The following is a 25,932-nucleotide window of genomic DNA, read 5'->3' on the forward strand; positions in this document are numbered from 1 at the left end:
CTAAAATTATAAATCCCAAGGGAATCATATCACACATATTTAATTTAGTCTTGATTAAGCTACATCCAAAACTTTTCTTTGCTATTTGTTAACATAATATATATGAGCATAAATATGATACTGTAAGTTTGTAATATTGATGGGCACCATTTCTTTTATCCATTTATGCTTGATACCTGGTATGTCAAATTGCAGTCTGTTTTTTTTGTAAATAAACTATGCAATTTTTGTATCACACATCTTAACTCCTTGGTGCTTGAGCTTAATTTTCTGAAAATACTTTGGATGTTCAACACTTATAGACCCAGATTATATGTTAATGACATAGATACACTTCAACTGTGAGAGATGGAATCTAAAACAAAAATCCAGAAAATCACATTGTATGATTTTTAAGTAATTAATTTGCATTTTCTTGCATGACATATGTATTTGATACATCAGAAAAGCAGAACTTAATATTTGGTACAGAAACCTTTGTTTGCAATTACAGAGATCATATGTTTCCTGTAGTTCTTGACCAGGTTTGCACACACATCCTGGCTTAGGAAGGCCACCAAAAATTCTGAGATTTCCATACCCAACTATAACATTTTCCGTCAAGATAGAACTGCCAAAGGGGGAGTAGTTGCAGTCTACTGCAGAGATAGCCTGCAAAGTAATGTCATACTTTCCAGGTCCATACCCAAACAGTTCGAACTACTAATTTTAAAAATTACTCTCCAGAAATAAGTCTCTCACTGCCGCCTGTTACCGACCCCCTCAGCTCCCAGCTGTGCCCTGGACACCATTTGTGAATTGATCGTCCCCCATCTAGCTTCAGAGTTTGTTCTGTTAGGTGACCTAAACTGGGATATGCTTAACACCCTGGCAGTCCTACAATCTAAGCTAGATGCCCTCAATCTCACACAAATCATCAAGGAACCCACCAGGTACAACCCTAAATCTGTAAACAAGGGCACCCTCATAGACGTCATCCTGACCAACTGGCCCTCCAAATACACCTCGGCTGTCTTCAACCAGGATCTCAGCGATCACTGCCTCATTGCCTGTATCCGCTACGGATCCGCAGTCAAACGACCACCCCTCATCACTGTCAAACGCTCCCTAAAACACTTCTGCGAGCAGGCCTTTCGAATCAACCTGGCCTGGGTATCCTGGAAGGATATTGACCTCATCCCGTCAGTTGAGAATGCCTGGTCATTCTTTAAAAGTAACTTCCTCACCATTTTAGATAAGCATGCTCCGTTCAAAAAATGCAGAACTAAGAACAGATATAGCCCTTGGTTCACTCCAGACCTGACTGACCTCGACCAGCACAAAAACATCCTGTGGCGGACTGCAATAGGATCGAATAGTCCCCGCGATATGCAACTGTTCAGGGAAGTCAGGAACCAATACACGCAGTCAGACAGGAAAGCCAAGGCCAGCTTCTTCAGGCAGAAATTTGCATCCTGTAGCTCTAACTCCAAAAAGTTCTGGGACACTGTAAAGTCCATGGAGAACAAGAGCACCTCCTCCCAGCTGCCCACTGCACTGAGGCTAAGTAACACGGTCACCACCGATAAATCCATGATTATCAAAAACTTCAACAAGTATTCCTCAACAGCTGGCCATGCCTTCCTCCTGGCTACTCCAACCTCGGCCAACAGCTCCGCCCCCCCTCCCCCTGCAGCTACTCGCCCAAGCCTCTCCAGGTTCTCCTTTACCCAAATCCATATAGCAGATGTTCTGAAAGAGCTGTAAAACCTGGACCCGTACAAAGGGTAGACTATCTGGACACTCTCTTTCTAAAACTATCTGCCGCCATTGTTGCAACCTCTATTACCAGATTGTTCAACCTTTCTTTCGTATCTCCGAGATCCCTAAAGATTGGAAAGCTGCTGCGGTCATCCCCCTCTTCAAAGGGGGTGACACCTTAGACCCAAACTGTTACAGACCTATATCCATCCTGCCCTGCCTATCTAAAATCTTTGAAAGCCAAGTTAATAAACAGATCACTGACCATTTCGAATCCCACCGTACCTTCTCCTCTGTGCAATCCGGTTTCCGAGCCGGTGACGGGTGCACCTCAGCCACGCTCAAGGTACTGAACGATATCATAACCGCCATCGATAAAAGACAGTACTGTGCAGCCGTCTTCATCGACCTGGCCAAGGCTTCCGACTCTGTCAATCACTGTATTCTTATCGGCAGACTCAATAGCCTTGGTTTTTCTAATGATTTCCTCTCCTGGTTCACCAACTACTTTGCAGACAGAGTTCAGTGTGTTAAATCGGAGGGCATGTTGTCCAGACCTCTGGCAGTGTCTATGAGCGTTCAATTCTCGGGCCGACTCTTTTCTCTGTATATTTCAATGATGTCGCTCTTGCTGCGGGCGATTCTCTGATCCACCTCTACGCAGACGACAACATTCTGTATACTTCTGGCCCTTCTTTGGACACTGTGCTAACTAACCTCCAAACGAGCCTCAATGCACTACAACACTCCTTCCGTGGCCTCCACCTGCTCTTGAACGCTAGTAAAACCAAATGCATGCTTTTCAACCGTTCGCTGCCCGCACCCGTCTGCCCGACTAGCATCACCACCCTGGACGGTTCTGACCTAGAATATGTGGACAACTATAAATACCTAGGTGTCTGGTTAGACTGTAAACTCTCCTCCCAGACTCATATTAAGCATCTCCAATCCAAAATCAAATCTAGAATTGGCTTTCTATTTCGCAACAAAGCCTCCTTCACTCATGCCGCCAAACTTACCCTAGTAAAACTGACTATCCTACCGATCCTCGATATCGGCGATGTCATCTACAAAATAGCTTCCAATACTCTACTCAGCAAACTGGATGCAGTCTATCACAGTGCCATCCGTTTTGTTACCAAATCACCTTATACCACCCACCACTGCGACCTGTATGCTCTAGACGGCTGGCCCTTGCTACATATTCGTCGCCAGACCCACTGGCTCCAGGTCATCTATAAATCTATGCTAGGTAAAGCTCCGCCTTATCTCAGTTCACTGGTCACGATAACAACACAAACCCGTAGCACACGTTCCAGCAGGTATATCTCACTGATCGTTCCCAAAGCCAACACCTCATTTGGCCGCCTTTCCTTCCAATTCTCTGCTGCCAGTAACTGGAACAAATTGCAAAAATCACTGAAGTTGGAGACTTATTTCCGTCACCAACTTTAAACATCAGCTATCTGAGCAGCTAACCGATCACTGCAGCTGTACATAGTCCATCTGTAAATAGCCCACCCAATCTACCTACCTCATCCCCATACTGTTTTTATTTACTTTTCTGCTCTTTTGCACACCAGTATCTCTACTTGCACATCATCATCTGCTCATTTATCACTCCAGTGTTAATCTGCTAAATTGTAATTATTCGCTCCTATGGCCTATTTATTGCCTACCACCTCATGCCTTTTGCACACACTGTATATAGACATTCTTTTTTCTACTGTGTCATTGGCTTGTTTATTGTTTATTCCATGTGTAACTAACTCTCTGTGGTTGTCTGTGTCACACTGCTTTGCTTTATCTTGGCCAGGTCGCAGTTGTAAATGACAACTTGTTCTCAACTTGCCTACCTGGTCAAATATATATATATATATATATATATATATATATATATATATATATATGTACCTCCTGAACTGGTTTTGACCTTTTGCCTGTCCATGACCATTCTCTTGCCTACCACAGTGCAATCCCTTTTGGATTTAATAAATATCTAAGACTGCCTCCTGTGTCTGCATCTGGGTCCTTATACCATAAGGACCTTCTCTGAGGGCCTAGTTATACTCAACATAGCTGTGTTAGGAAACTCTTGGTTTACAGGTCATATCAGGCCAGCAAGTCACATTATGCTGTTTTACAGTCATGTGTAATTCCTATTGGAATCCAGCCAGAGTTAGGATATCCAACACATGTATTTTAACCTGCAATCTGAATGACTTGAATGCTGAGACTACCTTAATCATCTAAACTGGAACGACCATCCCAGTAACGGGCGTAATAAGTCGAATAACTACTAACAGATTGGATTAGTTTAGAATTATTTAAAAGAAATCTTTGTGTAGCAAAAAATTAATCAACCAATCAATGTGCATCCAAAAACACAGATATTATAACAAACAATTCTGAATATCACCATGTAAAAGAACAAACTGGGAAATGTGGTTCTATGTAGAACCCTTATTGCCTTCCAAAGAACCCTTCTTGCCTTCTGAAAAATCATTCTTTGCTTCCAAAGAATCACACAGAAACCTTTCTTCCAAAAACTGTTCTTTATAATGTTAAAGGTTTTAGGTAGAAACCTGTGTCTTACATAGAACGCTTGTCTTTCAGAAAGGGTTCTTCAGATAAACTGTTCTTTATAATGTTAAAGGTTTTAGGTAGAAACCTGTGTCTTACATAGAACGCTTGTCTTTCAGAAAGGGTTCTTCAGATAAACCCTTCTTTAAATGAACCCTAAAGGTTTTCTGAAAAAACCTTTGCTTCCAAAGAATCATAACAGAAACCTTTCTTCCAAAAACTGTTCTTTATAATGTTAAAGGTTTTAGGTAGAAACCTGTGTCTTACATAGAACGCTTGTCTTTCAGAAAGGGTTCTTCAGATAACATTATAAAGAACCGTTTTTAAAGGTTTTAGGTAGAAACCTGTGTCTTACATAGAACGCTTGTTTTTCAGAAAAGGTTCTTCAGATAAAAACTGTTCTTGATAGAACCCTATCCCTCCACAAAGAACCCCCTTGGAACCATTTTTTCTAAGACTGTAGGCATAACTGATGAATCTTTGCAGATGAATCCTTTGTTGACCCACAGCCAACCTCAAGGTATTCCTCAACAAGGGTCTTCTGAAGGGAGTTACTCTAACCTGATCCTTGCACCAGAGCTACTCAACTTCTACCTGAATTCTCTATTTAATATATGACTTGTTTAATGTATCCTTATCAGGGTGAATTGATTCTCATACAACACCTCAACTGAATCATCTCACTAAATCATCTCACATTGAATATTCCCACTGAATCATCTCACATTGAATAATCCCACTGAATCATCTCACATTGAATATTCCCACTGAATCATCTCACATTGAATAATCCCACTGAATCATCTCACATTGAATATTCCCACTGAATCATCTCACATTGAATATTCCCACTGAATCATCTCACATTGAATATTCTCACTGAATCATCTCATATTGAATAATCCCACTGAATCATCTCACATTGAATATTCCCACTGAATCATCTCACATTGAATATTCCCACTGAATCATCTCACATTGAATATTCCCACTGAATCATCTCACATTGAATAACCCCACTGAATCATCTCATATTGAATATTCCCACTGAATCATCTCACATTGAATATTCTCACTGAATTATCTCATATTGAATATTCCCACTGAATCATCTCACATTGAATAACCCCACTGAATCATCTCACATTGAATAACCCCACTGAATCATCTCACATTGAATATTCCCACTGAATCATCTCACATTGAATATTCCCACTGAATCATCTCACATTGAATAACCCCACTGAATCATCTCACATTGAATAACCCCACTGAATCATCTCACATTGAATAACCCCACTGAATCATCTCACATTGAATATTCCCACTGAATCATCTCACATTGAATATTCCCACTGAATCATCTCACATTGAATATTCCCACTGAATCATCTCACATTGAATAATCCCACTGAATCATCTCACATTGAATAATCCCACTGAATCATCTCGCATTGAATAATCCCACTGAATCATGCACCTCCCCCATATAATAATAATAATACATTCCCTTTCCCACGAGCACTGACTTTGCTGATAACTGAGGGAAAATGTACCTGCTACGGTTGTGATATGTTGTCTCACCTAACTATTTTAAGATGAATGCACTATTTGTAAGTCGCTCTGGATAAGAGAGTCTGTGAAATGAATAAAATGTCAATGTAATTTCCTGTTTCAGCCAACATCGAGGTTTTCCCCCACATGGGTCAAGTTGAAGAAGCTTGCACCAGAGCCTATCAACTTAAAAAATGCAAAAGATCGACTGAGATGCTGAAAACAATAGGTCAGGTATGGGTCACTGGAGTTAAAAGCGATTCATTGCCAGAATCTCAATCTAAGGTACTAACTTAGAAAAAAGGTGCTCCCTTGAACCATAAAGGGTTATTTGGTTGTCTCTGTAGGGGGACATCTTTTTTTGGTTCCTTTTCACCAAGGAGTTCTTAATTGAAAAGCAAATTTTAGGGGTTCCTTGTTGGGTGAAAGGGTTCTACCTGGAACCAAAAATAGTTTTCCTACAGGGACAGCCGAAGAACCCTATCCGAAACCCTTTTTTCTAAGAGTGAATACAATCAAGCTGTCCTGGGTCTAGTCTCTTGTGACAGGCCAGCTTGTGCAGTTAATCCTTCGTTGACCCACAGCCAACCTTAAGGTATTCCCCAACATGGGTCATCTGGAAGTAACAAGCCCGAACCTTACACCAGAGCCTTTCCAATTCCACAGGACCTCTCTATTTAAACACCTAACTTCTGTTATATCCAGTAACGCTCTAAACCCATTTCCAACCTACTATTGTATATGTTACCTATATTTGACCTGTTCTGATCTCTGTACACATACTATTTTGACTTCAGAAGTGGCTGTTCAGTGAAAATGTATTTATTAATCCTCAGATAGTGATGGGTGATCATTTGCCCATGGCCTGACCAACCTCCATTCCAGGTGTGAAAAGGTTTTATAACATAAATGCAATCGTGAAAATGTTTTATAATATATTAACACAATAAAACAAGTTGAGTCACAAACGTTATAGGACATATACTCTCTATTTGGCACACTGTAGCCTTGTAGGTCTACAAATGACATCGTCCAATTGGATCAGGTCTGCAGATTACTAAATGCCGATATAGGACAAGTCTTGCTAAAAATAAATTCGCCTCTTGGGGTTAACCTTGTATATCCCACATGATGTAGCCTATATTGTCAGACCTATTTCCACGCACAACCATCAAAGGCAACGATGCAGGGAGCAGAGAGAAGATACGAGGTCGAATTCTTAAAGGTTTACGACATTTATGAACCTCGGAGGTAACCGTGTCCCCAGGCTATTGCGCACAGCCATATCGGAAACTAGCCCACAGCTGGATTTAAATTTACGCGTTGTCTTTTTCACACTTTGACCTTTTTCACTCGGATTTACAATGGGTCAAAATCAGCAAGCTCAGTCAACCAGCGAAGAAGAGTTGGAAGTATCGACAATTCAAGACCTCTACAGGAGGTTCATCAATGAGTGCCCCAGCGGTTCGTTGCACTTGCACGAGTTCAAAAGGATGTTTGGGGTTCAAAACGATAATTCGCCAGAATCGCAATACATGGAGGGCATATTCAGTGCGTTTGATATGAATGGGGTAAGATTCTGAATACAAACCAGCAGACCTGGGTCAATTGCATTTGCATTTACTGTAAATTATGTATGTACATACTGTAAAAAAACAAACATGTTGTATTGGTGTAGCCCTAGAGTTATCATAGACCCCTCCCCCTCAACTCAAGTGTTTTAAACTTCCCATTTAATTCATGAATATAGATTCATACAATTTTAGTACAATATAATTATTAATATTGTCTTCTAGAATATGGGTTTCCCAAAATGTGTGCTCTTTCCACATGCAGGCTAAGCTATTTGTCTGTACACTATCATGCTTCATTTGGCCGTATGCTTAATTAAATAGCCTAAAGTTAGATGGCCATAATACCCTTCTTTCCATAAAGTGGGCCAGAGTGTAAAGCCAAATTAGTCGTTCCACCTCAAAATGGACAAGAAAGAGGATTTCAACACCAACCTTCTCAGGTTGTTCCGGAATAGTTTTTGCATTCTTTAAATATAGTAACTAACATCCACATTTGACCATTGTTTTTCTAACAATGACTTAGACATCAAAACCAATGCCACCACCCCACGCCAATCCCACCCCAACAATGAGTATATTATCAGTTCTCTATGTCTGACAAGTAGTATGGAGCCGCAGCTCTGAGTTTTTTTTTTCATTCTATGTATTGTATTCCCCCTGTTCAGAGAAATTAGTCATTGAAGCTGTTAGGTTTATGTCCCATCCTACATCTTGATATTACCTGGTTTGACCACTAGATGGTGGTGTTCCTGCCCCCCCCCCCCACTAGATTGGCGTGTAGGGCTTTTTTTTTGACATTTCTTTGGATTCCTCACGTTTTAGTCCTTATTAGAAAAAAGTTAAGGTCCAAATCGTATCTTATTCAATATGTATTGAATATTCTATGAATCCTATAAATTAAAATGTCAAATTTAGGTGCAATCAATTAGCTTAATTTCTTAGAAATCTAATTATATTTCAAAAAATGATGTTGCAGGAATGCTAATAGCATCTGTTTTTAACTACAGAAACGACCTCAGGAGAATCTGAGTGGGTGTTACGGCCTGCTGAATTGACATGGAAAGACCCAAATGGAAATAGGGCCACACTTCCAACAAAGGCCCAAGACAATGCTGTAGGCCAGTTAAGCTATCCCACAGTTACCACCAATGTAACAATTGAGGAGAAACAGTTGGAAATAGGCTCGATGCAGAAGTCTAAAAAGGTCTAAATAGGCTACCTGAAAATACACATTTGACCTAAGTCTCTTTCCCCATATTATCACCATCCACCATGATCCCATGGTGTATCTTTTGTTTTACATGTGCCCCACTGTCAGGGATGTTATGTATTTCTTACTTGGAGAACACATAAGGATTTTTATTGAGGCTGTAGTTGATCATGATCATTTGTCTGTCTCTATTACAGGACAACACCATGGATTTTATCGAGTATGTTGCGGCGCTAAACCTTGTGCTTCGAGGGCGGCTCGAGGATAAACTCAAGTGGTCTTTCAAGGTGTTTGACAACGATGACAATGGACGACTGGACAGGCACGAGCTGAGAATAATTATAAGGGTAAGGGTTCGGGCCGAAGTGCGACCTATGGTAACATTCTAAGCCAGTGTTTCTCAACATGGCTCCTGGTAGGAATGTGTTCTACAGCACACTATAGCTCATTATCAATTAGACACTAAGCTGTGTATATCTGCTTGGGTAACCACTAAACTCAAAGCCTCTGAGAATCAGCTATTTATCAAACAGAAAAACAACAACTAAGTTGAATAAACACATTTATATTGTAGATACTGCACTTTGCCCTTGCATTACCCATATAGTTAAGGTCATACAAAGGCAGAGTGCAGTATCTGCATTTTAGGGGTCATAGATCAAATCAGTGGTCATGGTTGATATGCATGAACATTACTTCATAATAAGATGATACGTCATTGCATTATCATTTATTTACCTACAACCTATTTGGATGACTAACAAAAATACTTTAAAGCCATTTTTCTCAGATTCACTGTTGGCATAGTTACTGTATTGGCAGTATTGGAAGTACTCTAGTTAGAATAATTCAAATGAATTACATTTGGGCCATTTAATTCAGGCTTCTTAATTGGAGCAATTTATCGGGTAATTGAAAAGCTGTGTGCACAGTGGCTGTTCATGATGGAAGTTGAGAAACCCTGAAACCCTGCGCTTGGACTTGAAGGCTGTAGTCCGATGCTCTACTGTTCTCCCGAAGTGTGTCGTCGGATACGCCCCCTTATGGATTTAAATGCATTGAATTGGTGTAAAGAATATGGCAGGAACTTTCTCCAGCCGTCCTCGTACTAACCTGTTGATTTAAAATGCACACATGTGGAAGGGTAGGAAATCTCTCAGACCCTTTGAGGAACCAAAGTCTGCAAAACGTAACTATAACAGTTGATTGATGTAACAGTCCTCTGTTTGTGATGTCTGTAGATCATCTACAAGATAAAGAAAGGTTCTGTCAGTGACGAGGCCGGTCAAATCCACCTCACACCTGAAGAGGTGTGTGACCGTATCTTCCAGAAGGTTGACGAGAATGGTGACGGTGAGTACTGGCCTTTAGCTGTTACTGAAGCAGGATGGTCAGATATGTCAGAAATAATGACATAGTGAGACACTATTAAAATAATGACCCATGTATGGCTTGATCTACTCCACTGATGGCGTGGGAAGATGTTGAATTGTGATACTTGTGAGATCTGAAAACATTTGGAGTGAGCTATCACCTTTAACTAATTCTTGATGATACAGTATAATGACAGAGTGGATACACATTAGGTAGAGTAATAAGGATCTCCTTGTTGTCTTTGGTTCCAGGTCAGATAACTCTGGAGGAGTTTGTGGAGGGGGCAAAGAGAGACCCCTGGGTACAAAAACTCATACGCCTGGATATCAACCCCAGTTACTGGGTCCACCAGCACTTGAGTGACAGAAAACTCCAGAGTCCAAAACAATGAACTAAAATGTCAGAAAGGGAGGAAGAGGACATTGGTTCTCTCTATTAAAGAGGATCTGAACCAAAACAATAACTTCTCTGGTTGAAAACGGCCTGTATTCATTATCATCGACTCTACTCCCATAATAGGATAACAATAGGATGATCATAAAGTCAGTATCTCTCAAAATGGGGATTTGCTAGATTTAGGAAATTAATGACGTTGCCAAATCCTTGGATATTTGAGGATTGTGTATGGATTTCAATTATTCCCAGCATACTGACTCTCCGAGGAGTCAGAAGAAAGCGGATGTTTCCAGTTTTCATGGATACAATATTTTCAACTTCCATTCCCCTGAAAACCAGATGTGGGGACTTCGCTCAGGCATCTTTTTGCACCTGCTACATTAGGTTAGAGTGTCCTGCATGACATCCAATTGTAGCAGCAGAATCAACCTACAGCCCATTTCTTTATAGACAGCAGAAATTCCCAATTGAGTCATTAGCATCCATCGCCTCAGGACTTGTTTGATTGAGGCCTTCTCCTACAATGGGTTTTGAGAAGGAGGCGAGGAGAGAGGGCACGAAGAGTATGCATTTGAGATTCTCCCATTCAATTTGTCGGGACATGCTCTGCAAGGTGTCGAAAGTGTTCCACAGCAGTGCTGGCCCATGTTGACTCCAATGCTTCCCAAGTTGGCTGGATGTCCTTTTAGTTGGTGGACCATTCTTGACACACAAGGGAAACTGTTGAGCGTGAAAAACCCTGCAGCGTTGCAGTTCTTGACACAAACCGGTGTGCCTGACACCTACTACAATATCCTGTTCAAAGGCACTTAAAACTTTTGTCTTGCCCATTCACCCTCTGAATGGCACACGTACACATTTCTTGTCTCAGTTGTCTCAAGGGTTAACAATCCTTCTTTAACCTGTCTCCTCCCCTTCATCTACACTGATTGAAGTGGATTTCTATGTCATGGAAAGAGAAGGTGTCCTTAATGTTTTGTACACTCTGTGTATATGCCAATATCAAAATAAATGCAATACATTTTTTATAACATTAAGATAAGTATTGATACTGTAGTACATACCCAGCTAGCACTTTTGGTTCCTTGGAAGTTGTGGGAACATATGTTTTTGGTTTCCCATTGGTTCTGGGAACGAAGCCATATGTTTCCTGACTGGTACACCTGAATATTTTTTACATGTTCTGAGAATGGAAATAAAAATGTACCCTGTTCAGGGAACGTTCATTTTTAGGTTGAAGGGAGGTTCTGAGAACATCTTACGTGGTTCACTAAAAGTTTTCCTGGGAGGTTTTATTAACATTCTGAGAACAGAAATGATCGTTTATTTGAAGATAATTAAATAATGCTCTGAGAACATGTTTCAATAAGACTGCTAGCTTAAGCAGTGTTGAACTCAAGCACAGGTAGGACACATGGAAATTCATCTTCTTAGAAATTAATCATATAAACACAGTCATTTTTTATTGTGGCACGGTGTCAGTAGGATTCAAACCTATGATCTTCTGTTTTCTATTCATGGAATTAGTCCACTGCGCCACAAGGATGGCGCTATCATGCCTTGTTTTTCTTTACTCATATAAAGCAGTTAAATTTAGTCTATTCAAACAGACCCCCATTTCAAAGGAAACAAGCACCCATTAAAATAAGTTCAGGTGTGGCCAATTAGTGGGCACAGCCAACACACCTGCACACACTTAACAAGATAGAGGCTAGACGCTGAGAACATAATGTATATGTTGACGCTGAGAACATAATGTATATGTTGCTGAGAACATAATGTATATGTTGTATACATTCTTAGAACGTTCTTTGAACGTTACTAATGTTTCCTTAATGTTCTGAGAACATGACTTTAAATAGAACCCTGAGAAAACCTGCAGAAAACGTTATGCTGAAGTGCTGAAGTACTGAAATTCCCACCCAAGAAACATGGTTCTCAGAACATTATGTGCAACCAGGGTATCCCTTCAGCATTCCCAGAACCCTGAGGGAAGGTTGCATGTAATATAACCATAGGACAACCATGCTCTCACCAAGCTCTAAGAAACATATGGTTCTCAGAACATTATGTACAACCAGGGTATCCCTTCAGCATTCCCAGAACCCTGAGGGAAGGTTGCATGTAATATAACCATAGGACAACCATGCTCTCACCAAGCTCTAAGAAACATATGGTTCTCAGAACATTATGTGCAACCAGGGTATCCCTTCAGCATTCCCAGAACCCTGAGGGAAGGTTGCATGTAATATAACCATAGGACAACCATGCTCTCACCAAGCTCTAAGAAACATATGGTTCTCAGAATGTAATGTGTTAGCTGGGTACCTTACATATTGTAAAAACAAACAACCACATATACCCAATATACAGTATGTCCAGGTATATGTGGACGTTTTCAATATATGAAATGGTAGAAACAAGTAAGCTTACCAGCCAAATACTGTAAATAACAGTAGAGACCACACACAGTGAGAATGTAGCCATTTCACAAATCATTTCCAGAGTGGCAGCCTGGATATTTTGATTGGTCACACTTTGTTTAAATAGTGCCTTTTTTCACAAATAGCCATTTAAATACTTGATAACTGTTTTTGCTGGCGATTGAGTCATAAGAGATGGTTGGTGGAAGATAATTCACAAGAACTTCAGGTAAATTATCTTTGAAAACGTAGTACTGATATGTAATATGCTTTAGATATGTTTTGAATCTTCAATATTTTAGAATCTTGAAATGTGTTCTTGATTTTGAATTCTTAATAAGTGCCAAATGTTAGTATGTGGTCATACTAAAGTCAAACAATGTCTATGGCACTGCAATTGAAGTGAAAGCTTTGGATCGACCTGTAAAACAAACCTTCTGTTAAGGCAAGTCGTCCAGGTCCTGTGGCTCCTGAGGCAGCAAAGCATCCCCACACCATCACACTACCACCACCATGCTTGACCGTTGGTATGAGGTTCTTGCTGTGGATTGCAGTGTTTTGTTTTCGCCAGGCACAATGGGACCCATGACGTCCAAAAAGTTATCATTTTGTGGGTTTTCAAGCATGAACTCGACTAGACCATTCCAAAACCCATGTTGTCCAAAACAGTTGGACAACATGGGTTTTAGAATGGTCTAGTCGAGTTCATGCTTGAAAACCCACAAATGTCGCTGAGTTACAGCAGTTCTGCAACCAAGAGTGGGCCAAAATGCCTCCACGGCGATTTGAGAGACTGATCAACAACTACAGGAAGCGTTTGGTTGCAGTCATTGCAGCTAAAGGTGTCAGGCAGTTATTAAGTGTAAGGGTGCAATTACTTTTTCACACAGGGAAATAGGGTGTTGAATAACTTTGACTTTACACATAACAAAAAGTGTTTATACTTAAAATAAGTATACTTTTTTGGGAAATTTGTAAACTCAGGTTCCCTTTATGTAATATTAGGTTTTGGTTGAAGATCTGACACCATTCAGTATCAAAAATATGTACAAATAGAGAAAATCAAAAAGGGGCTAATACTTTTCACAGCTCTGTATCTGTTCTACACTTTCAAATACTTTTTCACAGCTCTGTATCTGTTCTACACTTTCAAATACTTTTTCACAGCTCTGTATCTGTTCTACACTTTCAAATACTTTTTCACAGCTCTGTATCTGTTCTACACTTTCAAATACTTTTTCACAGCTCTGTATCTGTTCTACACTTTCAAATACTTTTTCACAGCTCTGTATCTGTTCTACACTTTCAAATACTTTTTCACAGCTCTGTATCTGTTCTACACTTTCAAATACTTTTCACAGCTCTGTTCTATCTGTTCTATTCTGTCTTTGTTCTTGTTTCCTTATTAGGATGCTTTCAAATACACCTGGGCCAGGTTTCCCCTTCCACAGCTCTGTATCTTTGTTTGCTGGCACTTTCAACACCTTGCATTATGTTCTACACTTTCAAATACTTTTCACAGCTCTGTATCTGTTCTACACAAATACTTTTTCACAGCTCTGTATCTGTTCTACACTTTCAAATACTTTTTATCACATTCTCTGTATTACTGATTCTGACACTTTATATTTTCCTTAGTTGCTTTGGTTAATAAATATATATTTTGTTACTCCTTATCTCCACGCTCCCTTTGTATCTGTTCTACACTTTCAAATTGGTTTTGGGAGACTTTTGTTTGGTTTGCAGTGTTTGGTTTGCATATTGTGTTTGAGTTTGATAGGCTATTGGTTGCTTTTGTTGCTTGGTTTGTGTGCTACACTTTGGTTAGTTTCAGGCCCTGCCTAGCCTGAACTCTTGTTCTGCTTTCTGTTGGGAAGTCAGTCTGTGAGTAAATCTGTTACCTCGGTAGGAGATTTGTGTAGGGTAGTGGAACTTGCTACCTGGAGCTATAGCCTTTTACCCCTGATAGGCTTAGCGACGTGTTTCATTTTTGGACATGTTTGGCATGGTTAAATGTTTGTTATTTTTGTGTGGTGTCTGTGGACTGAGCAGTTGTCTCTGGGGCACATCCGTGGCTTGGTGGAATTTGCCAGCATGCTGGGGAGTTTTCCTTGCCAGCGGGCTACAGTGCGTAAATTCCCACCGCAAATCTGCACGAAGACTAGGGTTGAGTTATTGTAGGTTTGGGGAAGCTCCATATCTCATCTCTCTTCTGTGGTGCTCAGGGTGATTGTCATTTCTCTGGTTGTGGTCTGATGTGCTCAGCAGAGGGGTTGAGCAAGATTATTTACTTTACTTATGACTATGGTGTCTCATGTACACAAGTTCATTCGCTTTCCATCAGAGGACCTGTTAGAATTATGTACTAAAGAACAGCTGTTGCAGATGGCTGAACACTACAAGGTTAAATGATTGAAATTAGTGAAATTCTTAATCGTTGGGAGTGACTATGAATCGTTGGGAGTGACTATGAATCGTTGGGAGTGACTATGAATCGTTGGGAGTGACTATGAATCGTTGGGAGTGACTATGAATCGTTGGGAGTGACTATGAATCGTTGGGAGTGACTATGAATCGTTGGGAGTGACTATGAATCGTTGGGAGTTGTAAAAATTAAGGACCCTGATGTTCTTTTCGTTGGAGTTTGTAGCTGTTGTGGTCTTTTGTGTCATGTTACTGAATGGTTACGTGACTGACCATTGGTTGGGGTTGTCATCTATCTTTCCTGTCTGTTCCCTCCTGGTCTTGTTCTTTCCTCTTAAATATTGCTTCCTATGCGCAAAGGTTGCTGAGGTCTGGGGAGGAGGTTGGTTGGTGCAGGTGGAGGTGTGAACACATAACCCCTCGTCGATTTGGGACGCAGAGGCTGTGTCGATTTGGGACGCAGAGGCTGTGTCGATTTGGGACGCAGAGGCTGTGTCGATTTGGGACGCAGAGGCTGTGTCGATTTGGGACGCAGAGGCTGTGTCGATTTGGGACGCAGAGGCTGTGTCGATTTGGGACGCAGAGGCTGTGTCGATTTGGGACGCAGAGGCTGTGTCGATTTGGGACGCAGAGGCTGTGTCGATTTGGGACGCAGAGGCTGTGTCGATTTGGGACGCAGAGGCTGTGTCGATTTGGGACGCAGAGGCTGTGTCGATTTGGGACGAATCAGAGGCTGTGTCGATTTGGGACGCAGAGGCTGTGTCGATTTGGGACGCAGAGGCTGTGTCGATTTGGGACGCAGAGGCTGTGTCGATTTGGGACGCAGAGGCTGTGTCGATTTGGGACGCAGAGGCTGTGTCGATTTGGGACGCAGAGGCTGTGTCGATTTGGGACGCAGAGGCTGTGTCGATTTGGGACGCAGAGGCTGTGTCGATTTGGGACGCAGAGGCTGTGTCGATTTGGGACGCAGAGGCTGTGTCGATTTGGGACGCAGAGGCTGTGTCGATTTGGGACGCAGAGGCTGTGTCGATTTGGGACGCAGAGGCTGGTATGTTCCGGGGTCCTTGTTGGTCTCCGGTTTTATGGGGGGGAATGTGACGACCCTCCCACTCTGTCTGCCGTATTCTGTCTTTGTTCTTGTTTCCTTATTAGGATGCCGGTGGGCGGAGTTGGGGAGGGTCGTCAGCTACATGGGAAACACCTGGGCCAGGTGTGTCCCAGAATAAATGGACCTCTTCCACATTAATGGAGGAGACTCTCTCCATGCAGACACCTTTGTAGATTGTGTTGTGGTTCTTGGTGGCCTTTTGTTTGTTTGCATTGGCACCTTTCAACACCTTGCATTATAACATTCATGCCTGCAAAACACTCAGTTACACTACTGATTACTGATTACACACACCATTGTATATTTTTTCTTAGTTGCTTTGGTTAATAAATATATATTTTGTTACTCCTTATCTCCACGTTGTCTCCCTTTGTTACGGGCTTTGAGCCGGTTCATGACAACTTTCAAATACTTTTTCAAAGCTCTGTATCTGTTCTGCAGTTTCAAAATGAAAGCACCTTCAGTATCTAGTCGCCACATTTGAAGATGTCATAAGTATTTGTACAAATTCACTTATAGTGTATTACATTTTGTCAAAATTTAGTATGGTCCCATATTCCTAGCACGCAATGACTGCATCAAGCTTGTGACTACAAACTTGTTGGATGCATTTGCAGTTGGTTTTGGTTGTGTTTCAGATTATGTTGTGCCCAATAGAAATGAATGGTAAATATTGTATTGTCATTTTGGAGCAACTTTTATTATAAATAAGAATAGAATATGTTTCTGACCAGGTATCCATTAATGTGGATGCTACCATGATAACAAATAATCATGAATGAATTGTGAATAATGATGAGTGAGAGAGTTAGAGGTGTAGGGGTGTATGTATGTTTATTAAACAAGTTTTTTCCAAGCACAGTACCATACAATCATTGTAATGGTATAACTTGTGGTCCTGATTCTTGTGCTGCTCTGAATGGAGTGTAAGGTTGTGGGGATGGATAAGTGGAACTTTGGCATCTGACTGGGGGGAGGAGATTAATGTTCTCACCTTATGTAAATGACTGTGTGTTTGACCCAGGTTACCCAGAACAAATCTAAAACCTTTTTCAATGTTTTAAATGATCTTTGTAATCCATTGGTGTCCTGTGAAGATATTTTATTGATTGCTGAGAAGAAAATTCTAAAGAGGATAACAAAAATATTTTCACAACATGAAATTAATAAAGTGGCTGGGGAGAAGTTACCCCAGAAAAAAACATGCTTTCACAGCAAATAATTATAGCGCCCCATATGGGGCTCTAACATGTAACATCCCACTTTGCAAGGTGGATGTTATGCCTACCCTCATCCCCCATAGCGCCCAGATTCCTGAGCAAAGGGACAAAACTAAGAGCGTGTGGCTGCCCTCTGGTGGACAAATTGGGAAGTCAGACGTATATCTCCCTATGGCAGAAGTCAAATAACAGTCTGAGGCTTCGGTTACCCAGCTACACAATTTATTTTACAGTAATGTCATTCACACACCTTTTTAAATATGGTGAATAGTATAATATTATTTACCCAACTGCTTTCCCACTAGGTATATCCCTGTCACTTACCACTACACAGCCAGCCTGAGATACGATAATCCAATAGTCTCACCCCTTCTGCCACACACTCATTAGGCAAGGATCAAGTCGCAATCTCCTCCCAATCAAAAGCTGTTTCATCACCGTTGGCTATCAGACATTCCTCAGAGCAAAAGATCTGGTCAACTAGTAACATCTCTATTTCAACATAATGTATGTGTAATTATGGTGAGCATCAACATAGCACATCATAGCTGTGCTGGGTGAATTTGCTAAGTTTCTTCAATGTAATCAGTTTAGGTCTCATTTTAATGTAGGGTGTCAAGGGTTCATTTCAGTTAAATTCATGTTAGTTGGAAACAGAATCAAATATCAACCAATGTTGGAAAATGTTCTGTCTTTGCCTGGTGGCATGTTGTTTTTACCCATAGAGTTATATGCCAAGTATCTGTTGGCTCGGGCCCAACAGTACAACCCCATTATACTGAACCTATCCTCAGGTGTAATTCAGTCTGAAGAGGTGGAGGAGGTCATCATACACACATTGTCCTCATCATCATTCATTATTCATTACTACATTTAGCTAACATTAGATCATTGATACAGAGATCCTTACCTTTGTCTCGATTTGGTGTATTTAGCTAACATTAGATCATTGATACAGAGATCCTTACCTTTGTCTCGATTTGGCAGTCTCGTCCAGATCATGGCATTAATAGAAATTTATGATAGCCATATTATCAGCTAATTAGCTAATCAGACAAATATATTGATAAGGCACCTTGTCCTGGAGAGATTTACATGGTTATCAAAACGTCACGCCAGGGTGAGCCGACACGAAATGCAGCCCTTATTATAAGTGTTTATCAAATCTCCTATGGGAAACATTGATGGTGGAAAAACGATTGGAACAGTTTCCCTGTTTGACCACTAGGTTTTATGGGTATTATGGCTCATACTGTCATTCTCTATTGCCACACCTGTAGGGAATGGGAGGAACAGCCGCTACTTGGCAGTGTAGTTTTGACTGATTAAAGTCAAATCAAAGGCTTTCAGCATCACCAGTCTGGTGTCCATTAGGTTCAGACACCATCAGCCTCAAGCCACTGTACACCACGTCATCGAGCCACAATCACCTTTCACCTACCACGGCCAAAACACTGCCAAGCCCATTACAAACTCCAGACAATTACTATGTATACCATACACCGCCCAGGTACAATACCTCAGATTAACCACGTAGAGGCACTATTCTGTTTTCTGGGATTTAACTGTACAGTATCTTTGGAGTCTGTATTACTTTTCTCCAGCCTGTTGGTTAACATAATCTCATAAAATGTTGTATTTGATCAACAAATCCATACATTCTGTGAACACTGGCTTATTAGAGCACTTTTCTGTCACCAGAAAGGCAAGAATCTTCCTTTAAGGGGGCATTCTGTGATTCCAAAAATAACAAAGCCAACTGACAATGTCACCAACTGACATTAGGCCTGACATCCTCCTGAGACCTGACAATTCCTTGTTGTCCTCTCTAATGGACATTTGTTTTTGGTCCGTGTCGCTGAAGGTCATACATGTCATTGTGTTAGGACCTGATGTGCCTTTGAGAAGACATTCTGGGATTTTCACGTGGGGGTGTCAACTTCATCATTTTTTTCTTTTTGGTTCTTCAAAATTGCTACCATCACAATTACCATCACAATCAGTACATTTTATGCCAAGTGTGTGTAATTGTGTAATTAGATTTTTTTGTGAGTTTGTTACTCAAATAGTTTCTAATAGATGCATATCTCAGTAATAGGTTGGTGAGTTTTCAGAGCAGTGTAATATTTAAAAAAATATCAAACACATTAAATAGGAGCTTCAGAGCTTGTTAATGCATGTCCTCTGTAGTGGACAGCAGAAAGAGATAACTATGGTTTTTACCTACTCTCTCTGTTTACTGCAATGTAAAGAAAATCATATTTACTATTAACTGAGTCAATGGAGTCCTAATGGTCACTACAGTGCACATGCATTTCGCTACACTCCAAACTCATCATTAAGCTTGAGTTCCTGGGTCTTGACCACGCTATGTGCAACTGGGTCCTGGACTTCCTGACGGGCCACCCCCAGGTGGTGAAGGTAGGAAACAACATCTCCACTCCGCTGATCCTCAACACTGGGGCCCCACAAGGGTGCGTGCTCAGCCCCCTCCTGTACTCTCTGTTCACCCACGACTGGGTGGCCTTGCTCGCCTCCAACTCAATCATCAAGTTTGCAGACGACACAACAGTGGTAGGCTAGATTATCAACAACGACGAGACAGCCTACAAGGAGGAGGTGAGGGCCCTCGGAGTTTGGTGTCAGGAAAATAACCTCTCAGTCAATGTCAGTAAAACAAAAGAGATGATCGTGGACTTCAGGAAACAGCAAAGGGAGCACCCCCCTATCCACGTCAACGGGACAGTAGTGGAGAAGGTGTAAAGTTTTAAGTTCCTCGGAGTACACATCACGGACAAACTGAAATGGCCCACCCACACAGGCAGTGTGGTGAAGAAGGCGCAACAGCGCCTCTTTAACCTCAGGAGACTGAAAATATTTGGCTTGTCGCCAAAAACCCTCACAAACGTTTACAGGTGCACAATCGAGAGCATCCTGTCCGGCTGTATCACCGCCTGGTATGGAAACTGCACCGCCACAACCGCAGGGCTCTCCAGAAGGGTGGTGCGGTCTGCAAAATACATCACCGGGGGCAAACTACCTGCCCTCCAGGACACCTATAACACCTGATGTCACAGGAAGGCAAAAAAAATAATCAAGGGCAACAACCACCCGAGCCACTGTCTGTTCACCCTACTACCATCCAGAAGGCGAGGTCAGTGAAGGTGCATCACAGCTGGGACAGAGAGATTGAAAAACAGATTCTATCTCAAGGCCATCAGATTGTTAAACAGCCATCACTAGCACAGAGAGGTGGCTACCTACCTAAGACTTGATATCATTGGCCACTTTAATACATGGAACTCTAGTAGCTTTAATAATGACACTTTAAGAATGTTTACATATCTCACATTTCTAATCTCATATGTATATACTGTATACTGTTTCCTACACTATCTATTCTATACTATCTATTGCATCTTAGCAGCTCTGTCACTGCTCATCCATATATTTTATACTTATATGTTCTTATCCCTTTCCTTTACTAGATTGTGTGTATTAGGTTCTGTTGTGGAATTTGTTAGATATTAGGTTTTGCTGTGAAATTGTTAGATATTACATGTTAGATACTGCTGCACTGTCGGAACTAGAAGCATAAGCATTTCGCTACACTCGCTTTAACATCTGCTAACCACGTGTTTGTGACCAATACATTTTCATTTGATATAGGTCGAGTCTCATGATATAGGTTGGGCATCAGGATATAGGTTGGGTCTCAGGATATAGGTTGGGTCACAGGATATAGGTTGGGTCTCAGGATATAGGTTGGGTCTCAGGATATAGGTTAGGTCTCAGGATATAGGTTGGGTCTCAGGATATAGGTTGAGTCTCAGGATATAGGTTGAGTCTCAGGATATAGGTTGGGTCTCAGGATATAGGTTGGGTCTCAGGATATAGGTTGGGTCTCAGGATATAGGTTGGGTCTCAGGATATAGGTTGGGTCTCAGGATATAGGTTGGGTCTCAGGATATAGGTTGGGTCTCAGGATATAGGTTGGGAGGATATAGGTTCAGGATATAGGTTGGGTCTCAGGATATAGGTTGGGTCTCAGGATATAGGTTGGGTCTCAGGATATAGGTTGGGTCTCAGGATATAGGTTGGGTCTCAGGATATAGGTTGGGTCTCAGGATATAGGTTGGGTCTCAGGATATAGGTTGGGTCTCAGGATATAGGTTGGGTCTCAGGATATAGGTTGGGTCTCAGGATATAGGTTGGGTCTCAGGATATAGGTTGAGTCTCAGGATATAGGTTGGGTCTCAGGATATAGGTTGGGTCTCAGGATATAGGTTGGGTCTCAGGATATAGGTTGGGTCTCAGGATATAGGTTGGGTCTCAGGATATAGGTTGGGTCTCAGGATATAGGTTGAGTCTCAGCTTTGAATGCCATTATACTATACATCTCGCCCTGACAGGCAAAAGCAATTTTTCGATGCTAACCAACATGTTTCGACAGAGATTTTGAAGAATACATCAACCTGTCTGACTATTAGTACTCTAATACACTACAGTATAGGTACTCTAATATACTATAGGTACTCTAATATATTATAGGTACTCTAATAAATTATAGTGATAGGTTTGGATTTATGAACTTTAAATCCTTATTAATCATTAGTTGTAATAGAGAAATGGGAGATGCCATAGCTGAGGGGCGACACCAGAGGTTAATGATTATCTGTAGGAGAAAAGTATATGGTGGGGGGCAATTAAGCTTGGAATGTACTGAGTGTAGGGAAAGCAATCACATGTGGCAGGCATTGATAAGGGGAGAGAGCCAGGGATTAGTGATGAAGGGGGTCGAGGTCAGACCGGGTCATGTTAAGGGAGAAATAAAAGTTTATGGCCCGTATCACTTAGTGTTCTGCCTAGCAGTAAAGATACAAAGTTTGTTCAGGTGTGTAGGAGGAGACTCAGCTTAGGGGAAAGGGTTTCATGGATGGTCAGTCCTTGCAATTACTGATTAAGAGTACAGTACACACACTTAAACATCAGCCAATAGTACAGTGAGTTAAAGGATTGCAATTTGGTTGAGTGACAGGCACAAGCCTAAGTAGGGAGTATGTCAGGACATGCCAACTCTCCGCTGCCTTAGACACTGTGAACCATCAGATCCTCCTCTCCACCCTCTCAGGGTTGGGCGTCTCAGACTCTGCTCACCCTTGGATTGCATCCTACCTGGCAGGTCGCTCCTACCAGGTGGCTGGAGAGGATCTGTGTCTGCATCACGTGCTTTCACTACTTGTGTCACCCAGGGCTCGGTTCTAGGCCCTCTCCTCTTTCTCATTACACCAAGTCACTCGGCTCTGTCATATCCTATCCACTCGGCACATGGTCTCTCCTATCATTGCTATGCTGATGACACTCAACTACACATCTCTGCGTACCTGTCAGATATCTCAGCTTGGATGTCGGCCCACCACCTCAAGTCCAACCTTGACAAGAAGGAGCAGCCTTTCCTTCTGGGGACGGCCTGCATGCTCCAAGACCTCTTCATCACAGTTGACAATTCCAGTGTCGCCCTCCCAGAGCACAAAGAACCTTGGCGTGACCCTGGACTACACCCTGTAGTTCTCTGCAAACATCAAAGCAGTGACTCACTCCTGCAGGGTAATGCTCTACAATATCCCTAGAGGAACACCTTTCCTCACACATTAAATAGTGCAGGTCCTAATCCAGGCACTTGTCATCTCCCCTCTAGACTACTGCATCTCTCTGTTGGCTGTGCTTTTTATCATCAAATTTATTTATATAGCCCTTCGTACATCAGCTGATATCTCAGTGCTGTACAGAAACCCAGCCTAAAACCCCAAACAGCAAGCAATGCAGGTGTAGAAGCACGGTGGCTAGGAAAAACTCCCTAGAAAGGCCAAAACCTAGGAAGAAACCTGGAGAGGAACCAGGCTATGTGGGGTGGCCAGTCCTCTTTTTATTTTTTTTATTATTATTTTTTACCTTTATTTTAATAGGCAAGTCAGTTAAGAACAAAGTCTTATTTTCAATGACGGCCTAGGAACAGTGGGTTAACTGCCTGTTCAGGGGCAGAACGACAGATTTGTACCTTGTCAGCTCGGGGATTAGAACTTGCAACTTTTCGGTTACTAGTCCAACGCTCTAACCACTAGGCTACCCTGCCGCCCCAGGTGGAGATTATAACAGAACACGGCCAAGATGTTCAAATGTTCATAAATGACCAGCATGGTCCAATAATAATAAGGCAGAACAGTTGAAACTGGAGCAGCAGCACGGCCAGGTGGACTGGGGACAGCAAGGAGTCATCATGTGAGGTAGTCCTGAGGCATGGTCCTAGGGCTCAGGTCCTCCGAGAGAGAGAAAGAAAGAGAGAAAGAGAGAATTAGAGAGAGCACACTTAAATTCACACAGTACACCGAATGGGACAGGAGAAGTACTCCAGATATAACAAACTGATCCTAGCCCCCCGACACAAACTACTGCAGCATAAATACTGGAGGCTGAGACAGGAGGGGTCAGGAGACACTGTGGCCCCATCCGAGGACACCCCCGGACAGGGACAAACAGGAAGGATATAACCCCACCCACTTTGCCAAAGCACAGCCCCCACACCACTAGAGGGATATCTTCAACCACCAACTTACCATCCTGAGACAAGGCTGAGTATAGCCCACAAAGATCTCCGCCACGGCACAACCCAAGGGGGGGGGGCGCCAACCCAGACAGGATGTTCACATCAGTGACTCAACCCACTCAGGTGACGCACCCCTCTCAGGGACGGTATGAGAGAGCCCCAGTAAGCCAGTGACTCAGCCCCTGTAATAGGGTTAGAGGCAGAGAATCCCAGTGGAAAGAGGGGAACCGGCCAGGCAGAGACAGCAAGTTGGTGGTTCGTTGCTCCAGAGCCTTTCCGTTCACCTTCCCACTCCTGGGCCAGACTACACTCAATCATATGACCCACTGAAGAGATGAGTCTTCAGTAAAGACTTAAAGGTTGAGACCGAGTTTGCGTCTCTGACATGGGTAGGCAGACCATTCCATAAAATGGAGCTCTATAGGAGAAAGCCTTGCCTCCAGCTGTTTGTTTAGAAATTCTAGGGACAATTAGGAGGCCTGCGTCTTGTGATCGTAGCGTAAGTGTAGGTATGTACGGCAGGACCAAATCAGAGAGATAGGTAGGAGCAAGCCCATGTAATGCTTTGTAGGTTAGCAGTAAAACCTTGAAATCAGCCCTTGCTTTGACAGGAAGCCAGTGTAGGGAGGCTAGCACTGGAGTAATATGATCAAATTTTTTGGTTCTAGTCAGGATTCTAGCAGCCGTATTTAGCACTAACTGAAGTTTATTTAGTGCTTTGTCCGGGTAGGCAGAAAGTAGAGCATTGCAGTAGTCTAACCTAGAAGTGACAAAAGCATGGATACATTTTTCTGCATCATTTTTGGACAGAAAGTTTCTGATTTTTGCAATGTTACATAGATGGAAAAAAGCTGTCCTTGAAATGGTCTTGATATGTTCTTCAAAAGAGAGATCAGGGTCCAGAGTAACGCCGAGGTCCTTCACAGTTTTATTTGAGACAACTGTACAACCATTAAGATTAATTGTCAGATTCAACAGAAGATCTCATTGTTTCTTGTGACCTAGAACTAGCATCTCTGTTTTGTCCGAGTTTAAAAGTAGAAAGTTTGCAGCCATCCACTTTCTTATGTCTGAAACACATGCTTCTAGCGAGGGCAATTTCGGGGCTTCACCATGTTTCATTGAAATGTACAGCTGTGTGTCATCCGCATAGCAGTGAAAGTTAACGCTTGTTGTAGCAAACCCCTGCAACTTATCCAGAATGCCGCAGCCCACCTGGTGTTCAACCTTCCTAAGTTCTCCCATGTCACCCTGCTCCCCCACACACTCCAGTGTCTTCCAGTCAAAGCTTGCATCATCTTTAAGATCCTGGTGCTTGTCTACGGAACAGCAAGGTGAACTGCCCCTACTAAGGTGTTGCTCAAACCCTACATCCCAACCCGAGCCACCTCTGGTCTCTTGGCCCAGTCAAAGCTTGCATCATCTTTAAGATCCTGGTGCTTGTCTACGGAACAGCAAGGTGAACTGCCCCTACTAAGGCGATGCTCAAACCCTACATCCCAACCCGAGCCACCTCTGGTCTCTTGGCCCAGTCAAAGCTTGCATCATCTTTAAGATCCTGGTGCTTGTCTACGGAACAGCAAGGTGAACTGCCCCTACTAAGGCGATGCTCAAACCCTACATCCCAACCCGAGCCACCTCTGGTCTCTTGGCCCAGTCAAAGCTTGCATCATCTTTAAGATCCTGGTGCTTGTCTACGGAACAGCAAGGTGAACTGCCCCT

General features: G+C 42.2%; 1 protein-coding gene across 1 annotated transcript; it reads left to right on the top strand.

Annotated features, from left to right (window-relative positions):
- The first annotated feature begins 7,241 nt into the window (after positions 1-7,241).
- Positions 7,242-10,552, top strand: LOC135553566 (guanylyl cyclase-activating protein 2-like). Its single transcript, XM_064985602.1, has 4 exons — positions 7,242-7,448; positions 8,859-9,008; positions 9,903-10,014; positions 10,287-10,552. The coding sequence occupies exons 1-4, from the start codon at positions 7,242-7,244 to the stop codon at positions 10,424-10,426; spliced, it is 609 nt and encodes a 202-aa protein (XP_064841674.1). The 3' UTR covers positions 10,427-10,552.
- Positions 10,553-25,932: the final 15,380 nt, after the last annotated feature.

Source organism: Oncorhynchus masou, chromosome 2 (genome assembly GCF_036934945.1).
Source record: "Oncorhynchus masou masou isolate Uvic2021 chromosome 2, UVic_Omas_1.1, whole genome shotgun sequence".
NCBI classification, from domain to species: domain Eukaryota; kingdom Metazoa; phylum Chordata; class Actinopteri; order Salmoniformes; family Salmonidae; genus Oncorhynchus; species Oncorhynchus masou.